Source organism: Rhipicephalus sanguineus, chromosome 10 (genome assembly GCF_013339695.2).
Source record: "Rhipicephalus sanguineus isolate Rsan-2018 chromosome 10, BIME_Rsan_1.4, whole genome shotgun sequence".
NCBI classification, from domain to species: Eukaryota; Metazoa; Arthropoda; class Arachnida; order Ixodida; family Ixodidae; genus Rhipicephalus; species Rhipicephalus sanguineus.
This window is the reverse complement of record NC_051185.1, coordinates 18,737,521-18,748,035: the sequence shown is the minus strand read 5'-3', so window position 1 is coordinate 18,748,035 and position 10,515 is coordinate 18,737,521. Positions and strand designations below refer to the sequence as shown.

The window sequence follows — 10,515 nt, the reverse complement described above, 5'->3', positions numbered from 1 at the left end:
TAGGGCAACGATATACGTTTATGACGAATGTCAGATATAACGTACGAAGATATTGTCATGTTATGTGACCTTGTACAAGGTTTGAATATTGCAAGAAAATCTTCAATAAAACGAAAACGAGTATAAGAAACAATTGGATAGAACGAATTGAATAAATATTCTAGCCGCTATTGCAGTGTAACCCACATGTTTTTAACTAATACTGCCTATAACGAAGCTATTTCGGTGTCCATGGCGGTCGCGGATGTTTAAGCCTCCGGTAATCGGTAGTCCGCAAACCCCGAGAAGTTCGCGGAATACCGGTTTTGGCCGCAAACTCACGTTTGCGGACAAACTAATATTCGCGGCGACTGTGGCGACATCTGTTTTCCGCGTTGATCTGAGAGGGTATGCCTGACGAGGTCCTCGTGTTTGCGCAACCATTCCAGATGTTCACCGAAACTGGCCAGCGTCTCGAGGGCTCCGTCATTGTTCTCATGACCGATGGCGAAGAGAACGGGAAGCCGGACATCGACAGCGTCATGGAGGATCTGATCGCCGCTCAGGTAGTGGTCAACACCATCGCCCTCGGCTCGGACGCTGACGACAAGCTGGAGGAGGTGGCACTGCGCACCGGAGGCAAGCCGTTCGCTCTCCGCGACGGCGAGTCCAGCGTTCCGGTCGCCATAGAATCCGCTTTCCTGGACTCGGCCCTCGCCCTGCTGGACGAGTCCAAGAGGCCCATCGTGGTGAGGAGCACGCTGTTTCTTTAGTGGCCTGAGCGGCACTCTTTGCTTTCTTCCAGACCATCCTGTCAAGTACACCTGCGAGTTGTTCGGAAAAATTGATAAAACCTTAAAAATATGTAAAAGTGATGAAATGGGTTAAGCTAAGAGTTGTATATTATAGAGTAAACATTAGGGCATGTAATAAATGAAAATTGGAGTCCTATAGTTAGTATAAATTTGTATAAACAGCAATTAGTATAAACGTCTTGGCAGACTGGTAGGAAATTGATGGTTGTGCTTCAAGCGAATAGTTATAAGGCGAAACCCTCAGATGCTCATCAAACGAGAAAAAGTGACCGTCGACGTCAACAGGAACTATCCAAAGAGTAACGTGATCAAATTACGACTTGATGACGGTATTATGTGACGTCGTCATGACGTCACAGGTCGCCAAAATAAGAGAAGACGTCAGGACCACATCGTGACGTCCCTATGACGTAACACAAGATGGCGTCGCGTGATAACGTCATCAGATGAAATCATCGCGTGGTCGAAGGTGTGCCCATCCCGGAGGCCGTGCAGTACTAGATGAGTTGCAGAAAGCTTGCAATGCTTCCGATCCTGGAGGCAGTGCAAAACTACGTTAGGTGCAGAAAGCGTTCGGGTGAGGGGTGAGGCAGTGATTATTACATCGACCGAGAAGAAAAAGAGAATGGCTCACAGTTAATCGCAAGTTTACCAACACAGTCAGTGCGAGTGCCACTCTCAGACCCCTGAGTCTTGCATTGCGGTCGCTTTACACTTAGTGTGTGAGGGAGCTTTATAATCCGCCTTTTTCACGATGCTCCCGAGTATGCGCTCTCCCCAAGCGGAAAAGTCGCGAAACGTCTCATCATCTCGGAGGCTTTGCTTCTGGCAATACTGGTTGTCCCGGCCCTTACCAAACTTCTACCAAAACGGCAGGGGGCAGCACAGGAAAATGAAAAAGGCGGATTAGCTTTAGCTAGCCTAGCTGTCCAAATTCGCATGTTATTACTAGAAATCACAATCTTCATACAAAAACGTTGCCCTACTTAGATACTTATGTTTTAACAGCGCAGCTGTTTAAGCTTGAGCTTGGTCCCACGGTGTTGGCAGAACTCGGAGGGTACGCGCCCCTGAAAGCGGATATGTGCCAAGCAGGCCCTAGCATAGCATAGCCATGCATAGTATGGTATAGCAAGGGGGTGAGAAAGAGAAGTGAGGGTTGAGGAGGAGTGATGTGAAGTTGAGGAGGAAGGAAAGGAGGAGGGGAGAGGGTAAAGTATGGCACAGCCTTGTATAGTATAGTTTAGTATGTGCCAAGCAGCTCCTAGCATAGCATAGCCATGCAGAATGATGTATGGTGAGACATAACTACATGGAAAGAGTCGCTCAGGCGGAACAATTGCCGGCCAGGTCTGCCAGGCTAACCCCGCCTGCGGCAACATCGTCACCCCTACCACCTCCTAGTATACTATAGCAAGAAGGTGGGAAAGGGAAGTGAGGGTTGATGAGGAGTGATGTGAGGGTGATGACGAAGGAGAGGAGGAGAGGAGAAGTTATAGCATGGCATAGCTTTGTATAGTATCATTTATCAAGATGATGAGAAAGAGAGGTGAGCTTAGGAGGACTGATGTTAGGGTGAGGGGGGAGGGAAAGGAGGAGGTGAGGGGGTATACCATAGCCCGATCATGTGCAGTACAGCATAGCAAGGAGTGGGAAAGAGAAGTGAGAGTGAGGAGGAGCTAGGCAAAGGTTATGAGGGGAAGGAAAGAGGGCGATATATAAAAAGATAAAGAAAGAAAAAAACATGAAAAAATAGGAAAGAACAAAAAAAAAAGACGAAGAAAAAACGCAATCTCCGTTCGCCAGGTGGCGGCATTCACTCGAAAGCTCCGCTGTTTAGTCAGATTGCGCAGGCGCGGTACTGGCTTTGATTTCTTTCTCCTTTTTTGTTTCGAAAACTGCAGACAATTGTTGCGCCTGGGAGGCATGCGCAAGGGCAATATGTAGGAAGATTATATCGGCCTTTTGCTTTGTCTTACTGGGCAATATCTAATAATTGTTAAAAAATTATAATGAACAAAAAATATTAGCGAATCAACAGCGTCCCCCGCCCCCTTTGAATACAGGGAAAGCTACGTCTCTGGACTTCTCACTACGATAACCACGCGTCCCGTGTAACCTTATTATTTCCCGAGACTGAGCAACATTTATTGGTTCCTTTTTATTTTTCGTCCAGATCTTCGACCAAGAGGCGAGAGTGGCCGGCGTGGAGATGTTCCCGATCCTCGTTGATTCGGCGTTGGGCAAAGAGACCGCGGTAGTACTGCAGTCCAACGAGACGTCCGAGCTCACAGCATACGTGCTCTACCCGGACTACAACAAATGCGAGGAATGCGTGGCGTCTGAGCCCGCGGTGTCGGGAAAATACGTGACCTTCAAGATACCCGGCGTGGCCATGGTATGTCGCGTGTTCAGATCATAGTGACCTGCACATTCAAGGACATTTTTATTGCGATAGCAATTATATGGACAGTCTCGACTGAATTTTGCCGTCGCCGTCGCCGTCATGCACCGTATATGTATAAGTATGTATATATATATATAAAAGCCCCAAAGAAAAATAATTCAGAAAAACGCTTCCGAGGCGCGGAATCGAACCAGGGACCTCTTCCTCCGCAGCGAGTGGCGCTAGCCACTACGCCACGAAACGCAGATCCTCCACGTAGGTAACGGCGAGCGTTATATACACACCCTTTAGCGCTGGACGGACTCAGAGACGGCTGCGCTTATAAGCGTTTCTTCATTACCAGCGAGATGGCGTTAGGAGCACGACAGGCGCATTTAAAAGTCGTCAGCTCGCGCGCTCGCTTCTTCTTATACTTGCGCAGGGAGAACCTTGCCCTTCCGCTGTCTGCTCGTGCGGTTTTCTTGTGCTGAGGGGAAGAGGAGTGTTTCACGCTTTCACCGTGATGTCCGCGCTCATGTTACGCAGCGTACGAAAGCCACTCGAGCTCAAGGGACGCCGCTAAACGAACAGAAGATGAGCGTGAACTATCAAGTGTCACAGCTCGACACTTGAAGCACGCTAGTTTCTTTCGCTGCTTCGGCCACCTTTGCAACAGGAGCGCTGTTAAAATTTAGAGTATCCATTGGCGAGCCTCGCTTCATATAGCATTAGTTTCTTGCTATCGCATTCATTGCTTCGCCCTTGCGGCGAAACTGTGACTTTTTTTTTAATTGAAGATAACATTTTCATACTGAATGTCCTCCAAAACACAGCAAGCAAGCAGGCAGACAGCCAGCGTGTTTCCGTCCGCTTGCTTCCTTTGCTTGTTTTCCGCTGATAATCCGCCTTTTTCACGACGCCCCGGCGCATACGCTCTCGCCTAGCGGGAAAGTCGCGAAACGTCTCCTCATCTCGGAGGCTTTGCTTCTGGCAATACCGGTTCTCCCGACCCCTACCAAACCCCTACCAAAACGACAGACAGACAGACAGACAGACAGACAGACAGACAGACAGACAGACAGACAGACAGACAGACAGACAGACAGACAGACAGACAGACAGACAGACAGACAGACAGACAGACAGACAGACAGACAGACAGACAGACAGACAGTGCGCGATTTCTCCTCCTACCGGCGCTTCTCCGGCGCCGGTGTTACGAACTCTTGCGAGAGATCATTCATAGACAGAGACTAACAACAGCGTAACGGAGATCGCTGGGTGCCCGCCTACGCGCTTCCTCAGGTTTGACAGTAGTGGAGCTGCATTTAGCCGAGTATTTAGAACTGCACCAAACGCTACACGAGAACGACATTAGCGCTGGACTTGAACTACACTTAGCGCTGCATGCGAACTACAATGTTTTCTTTTTCTCGGTTCTCGACCAGCCCGGTAGCTGGACGCTAGTCGTGAAGCGAAGACCCCCCAGACGAGACGTAAGAGTTCACGTTCGTGCCACGTCACGGGCGAAGGGTCCCGACGAGACGCCCGTGACCGTGCGAGCATTCCTCAAACGAACGGAGGTGAGCAGAGCGTCCGAGGCCGCCGTCTACGCCGAGGTAGGCAAGGGCGAGCAGTTTGTGCTGCACGCCAAGGTAACGGCCAGCGTTACTCGACCGAACGGAGGCGAAGCTGTGGAAATGGAGTTATTCGACAACGGTCTCGGTAAGTTTCACACATTACATTGATTAGAGAGAGAGGAAAAAGTGCTTTCATGAAATGCTGGAGATGTCAGCCTGGCTATTATTATTATTATTATTATTATTATTATTATTATTATTATTATTATTATTATTATTATTATTATTATTATTATTATTATTATTATTATTATTATTATTATTATTATTATTATGTGGTTTGCATACACATGCAAGGACATAGAGGAAAGGAGGAGAGAAAGTGGAAAGAAGATATAGGAAAGCAAGGAAAAAATGACGAAGACTTGGACAAAAATAACTAAAAACACGAAAGGAAGAAATTCTGTGAATGGGTGGCCAGATCTGTTTGGTTCATGAAAGCCATCAGAGCTCGACGGGCCTGGTCACGTCGAGAAGCACACCCTCTCGTAAAGAGGTAATCGTAAGTGGTCGCGCACTTAAAGCCAAGGAATTTATGTTCCTTAATCAGCAATGCCCGCATTCTCTTAACGCGCTAATCCATGTGCTGGGTGACGATTATGACATATACACTGATAAACACATAACAGCACATACAGCCACGCATACACGCATAGATTACACTATTTACAAACTTTTGTTAAGGCTCGTGTCGTGGCAGGCAAGAACCTCAACAGCACTTTCGTGGCGTGTAACGTAGACAGGTGGTACTTTGCTACGGGACGAGAATACGCCGCAGTTCCAAGCGCGAGTCCCGTTGAAGATGTAATGCCGCCTTCAGAGCAGGGGCGTAGCCAGAAATTTTTTCGGGGGGGGGGGGGGGGGGAGCGGCACCTCCTTGACCTGAAGTGAGGGTCGGGCAGGCGGATGTGATTGAGTGTAATTTTGGGCTCTTTATGCCATGACAAAAAAAAAATTCGGGGGGGGGGGGGAGCACGGGCCCACTGTGCCCCCTCCCCCCCCCCCGGCTACGCCACTGCTTCAGAGGGCATCTGATGCGTATCACCCGCAGTACAATCGTTACAATGATTAAAAGTCACAGGGTCCCTTATGCATTCGCCAAAGGCGAAAGCCATCTTCGTATTAGGTTTAGGGGCACGAGCCAAGATTACTAGAATATATTACTAGAATCTATTCGTTACTAGAATATATTCTAGTAACGTTGGCTCGAGCAACGAGTGACACTCTCGTGTCTCCCCCAAGCACTTCCGGTCGAGCAAGTACTTCCGGTTTTCAAAATATTCAGAAGGTATGTTTTGAAAAATGAAACTAGTACGAAATCGATGGTTCTGTTTCAAGAGTTTTTATTTCATAACTAAGCTATAATTTACGCTAGTAGAACTAAAGCACTTCCTATTGGAGACGTATGCTATCGTAGCGAAAGTTTATTTAAAGTAGGGGCCAATTATCTGTCAGAATAAGTAATAAAACATAATTGATTTCATTAAAAGAGCGGACGGTTTTCTTGTGAGAAATGGGGATCGTGGCGGAGCAGATCTCAATCACGCGCTTGTTTCATGTGGCCTCCGAGATCAGCTTCGACAATGCGGCGAAGTTAACGCAAGGAATGCACCAGAAAACACGAACGCCGAGGTGCGAGGGCCACTGCCAGACACTCAAGCCAATAATTAGGGTCACCTCCATTTTTTTTTTCTGCTACTGCTCAACGTGTCGCTTTGTGCAACTGGTTTCCTTGCCTCGAAGTCTTGGCAAATTTTATTAGAGATCACGTTACCAATACTCGCTCAGATAACTTACTTTCTTCGGGAACAGCGATCTGTTATTTCCTAATGACCATACCATTTGCGCTTGAAGAACAAAAGCACCAGATCTCTAGTCAGCTATCGCACGAAAAAGCTATGTTTTTGAGGCAAAATGTACGCAAATACTGGTAAAGTATGGGCACATGCTACGAAGAAGTTGAGAGTGCTTTCACTCCAGCATTTTTTTAACCTTATATATGTCCCACGAGTCGAGAGGTTGAGCGAGATTTGGCGAGACCGGACGATATTTCGCGAGACTGTCGCGGGCTCTCGGAGGAAACTTTGCCCCCCCCCCCCTTTAACGATCGTCCCTTTCTTCAGGCGCCGACGTGACGGCCAACGACGGCATCTACAGTGACTACTTCACACGTTTCGACGGCGTCGGACGCTACTCCGTGTCGACTCGTGTGGTCAGCGGAAACAATACGGTCATCGTCGAGGGACGCCAGGCTTCTGGAGGACTGCCCGCTCCACAGCTGTCAGGTATATGCAACTACACACGGGTTTATGGGGTTGTCGAAGATTGCCCTCTTTATCTTACGTCGCGAGATGTGCCACTCCTAGCCGGTTACGGCCTCCTTCGTTGCAACCCTCCTTGTTGGAACCTGATGGTACGTTCGGATGGTCGTTTCACAGCGCTCCGGAGGCTCTGTAAAACTGACATAGTAGAGTAGCTAAACATTCCTCCTCTCCCCGGTGCTCCTTCGGCGCCGGTGTTACGAACTCTTGCGAGAGATCATTCATGGACAGGGACTAACAATAACGCAACGGGAATCGCTGGGTGCCCGTGCTACGCACTTCGCACACCAATCGCTACACAATAACGACGTTGGAGCTGGATTTTTTTTCTTTGTATTTCGCGGGCACATGTAGTAAGCAGAAAAGCACTAAGACTTAACAAATAGAAAGTTACAAACTGTGTAATCGGACATTTTGCAAACCGATCTACAACTTCCTCATTGGAGTTTCTTGCCCGGCCTCGTTGCTTCAGAAGATGGTGAATTAATCTTGCCTAATTAAGCAGTGAGGTAGGACGCAAAAAGTAGCGTAACTTAATCCATGCAATAGTCAGCAACATGCATTTGGTCGCGTCGTCATGTGCGTCGGCATATTTTTAAACTCTGCATGGCTAGAGATAGCTGGGGCACCCTGTATATGCCATCACGTGCAATAAACACTGAGTTATTAGTTAGCGCTGTGTCCCGTCTTGATCTTTCGCCGTCCGTGTGAATCTTTGCGCTACTGTCTGAATTATGGCTATAGCCCGCCTGACGCAACCGCAGCAAGCGTGTCACGTTCACTGCAGTAATCTGTCTCTTGTCACGAATCTTTCTGCTCAGCTCCTCCCAGTGGCGAAACGTCAGAATCAACCGGCGAGGTCAACGGGGTTCTCCTAGACCGCTTCGTCTACGTGGACCAAGACATCGAAGAGGCCGAACCGAGGGCCTTGCGCACCAAAATGGCGCCCGAGTTCGCTCGCTACGCCGAGGGAGGATCTTTCCGGCTCACCAGGAGCATTGACAGCTCAACTATCCCACCGGACTCGATAGAGGACCTGAAAGTCGAGGACGCGTACGTGGACGAGAACGGCACGCACGTCGTCATCCTGACGTGGACCTGCCCGGGAGCCCACATGGACACTGACAACGGTGAGGATGCGGCAATATCGTGCTGATAGTTAACTGTCGTGCTAGGAACTCAAGCGACCAACTTTCGGAACGATTGATCTGATAGAGGGTCCCATGGTTTCGAAGTCTTACGTCCCGATGTCAAGTCTAAATTTTCCGCAGAGAAGAGATGGTGTCTAAGTTTTGCGCTGAGTCATCCTACTCTCCTGCCGTATTGCGACACATCCGTGAGTGTCTCTGCACAGCGCACATGTTTGTAAAACATTAAATCGTTATGATATCCTTCGCTTCAAAAGACCTCTTTATGTACACAGGTGAACACACCTGTCTAGAACGCTGGAACGGCACCCTATACGGCGCCGCATTTGCATATAACAAGCAGTTTGAGACTGCCCTCACTTGAACAACCATCCTTAGCGGCCATGCACGCTGTACTTTGGGCTCTTTCAAACCAAGTGCAATTGACAAACGTCGTCAATGCAGTCGGCATCGCGCCGTTCCAGTGTTCTAGACAATTGTGTTGACCTCTATACACACAATGACTCCCTAGCATTTTGAACATTTTGTAACGTACTTCCCAACTGATGTGCTCAGCTGAGAGCTGACGGCCGACTTGGAGGGACACTATGTAGAAAAACGATTTTTCTCGTATTAATAGATTAATATCGTATTAATAGTTTACTCGTATTAATAGATAAATCACCATGCATCCTGCGAGAAGATGCTTGGTAAGCGGGAAAAAGCGCCGAAGATAAAATGCGGGTGGCGACCCCACCTTGAAATTCCCGCACCAAACGTCGTGACGTCATAGATTTTGACGGCATTTACTGGCTCCTACGTAGTTCCTAGTGAGTAAAGATGAAGTACATTGTCTTCTGAGGCGGGCCATAGACTTAATATACATAGTTTCAGGAAACTTCATTGAGCCAATATCGCCGAAATAGAAAAAAATACGCTTCAAAATCTGTGACGGCACGTGCGGCGATTTCGGCGCGAAATTTAAAAATTGAACTTTACCTTGGCTTTCTCCTCTATTAATAAACCTAAGATGGTAAAATAAACTACATTATAGTTCTCAAATTAATATTGACCAATCTCGACCGATCGATTGTTTCACTTTAGTGCTCCTTTAAAGCCTTATAGAAATGATCCTTGTTTACGCTCTTATGCCTTGAGGACGTCTTCTGGATGTCTGCTGTCTCGTCGTTACCGTTCACGTCTTGTTTGGCTTGTTTCAAGGTTGTCTCGCTCTGCTTTTCAGCGTCTCAAGTCGAGCTCAGAGGAAGCATACGTTTCGCCGACGTCACCAGGAACTTTGACTCGGCGTTCGCGGTTCCCGAAGGTCAGGTGGTGGACGGCAAGATACCAGCGGGTGCAGTCGGTACCATGCAGCGACTTCGGTTCCGTCTTCCGGACGCCCTGCTTTCCGCCGCTAAGAACGACTCGCGCCACGACTTCTATTTCGCTGCCAGGGTCTGGAACGTCGACAAGCTGTCCTCGCCGGTGTCCAACGTCGCGAGGGTCACTTTCGAACGACCCCCACTGCACGCGAAGTCTTCGGTGAATGGAACGCCGTGGTGGGTCATCGTCTTCAGCGTCCTGGCAGCGGTATTCGGTGTCGTCGCGCTCTTTGTCGTAGCGCGTAAGATCGCTAGATGGCGCAAGAGGGGCGACAGCGTCTCCTCATTTTATGGTTAGGCAGAACGACGCGTTGATGCTGCGTTAATCTTACTGAGGCGAAAGCCTTACATGTCTCTCATAATGCTACTCAGGGCGAACACTATAGACACAGGACAGGCGAGATAACAAAGACGCAGCGCCAACTAGCAAGCTTGTTCGAACTTGCCCAGCTAGCAACCTTGTTGATTTATATGTATCGTATGAGTCAAGTGAGGCTCTCGACGTCTGGTGAGACCTGACGATACATCGCGAGACCTTGTCGGCGGCGTCGACGTCAACACGAATCATGCAAAACAAACAAACAAACGAAGTAATGAAAGCCTGTTAAAAATCACGTGATACTCAAGTGAATATGCTTGTGAGTGCAGTAGGCTTAGCAAAAGTCACATGACCTCAGCTTAACATGACGACACCACTGACATCACCCGGTGACGTCATCATAATGTCACATATCGCCAAATTTTGTGAGGTCATGATGACATCACAACGTGACGTCACATGACGTCGTCAGCGTACGACGTCGTCGCTTGGTCAAAGGCTGTGCGAAACCATTTGAGGTGCAGAAGGATTGCACTGCCTCCGGGA

The 10,515-nt window shown here is 48.5% G+C and overlaps 1 protein-coding gene across 1 annotated transcript; it reads left to right on the top strand.

The window, feature by feature from the left end:
* Positions 1–444: 444 nt before the first annotated feature.
* Positions 445–10,450, top strand: LOC125760036 (calcium-activated chloride channel regulator 1-like). Its single transcript, XM_049419626.1, has 6 exons — positions 445–728; positions 2,971–3,192; positions 4,629–4,905; positions 6,944–7,105; positions 7,963–8,271; positions 9,512–10,450. The coding sequence occupies exons 1-6, from the start codon at positions 477–479 to the stop codon at positions 9,946–9,948; spliced, it is 1,659 nt and encodes a 552-aa protein (XP_049275583.1). The 5' UTR covers positions 445–476; the 3' UTR covers positions 9,949–10,450.
* The last annotated feature ends 65 nt before the right edge of the window (positions 10,451–10,515 follow it).

Coding starts and splice junctions, on each gene's coding strand:
- LOC125760036 (XM_049419626.1), top strand. CDS start 477: ATGACCGATGGCGAAGAGAACGGGAAGCCGGACATCGACAGCGTCATG. Junction 4,906..6,943: donor GTTATTCGACAACGGTCTCG/GTAAGTTTCACA, acceptor CCCTTTCTTCAG/GCGCCGACGTGACGGCCAAC. Junction 7,106..7,962: donor GCCCGCTCCACAGCTGTCAG/GTATATGCAACT, acceptor CTTTCTGCTCAG/CTCCTCCCAGTGGCGAAACG.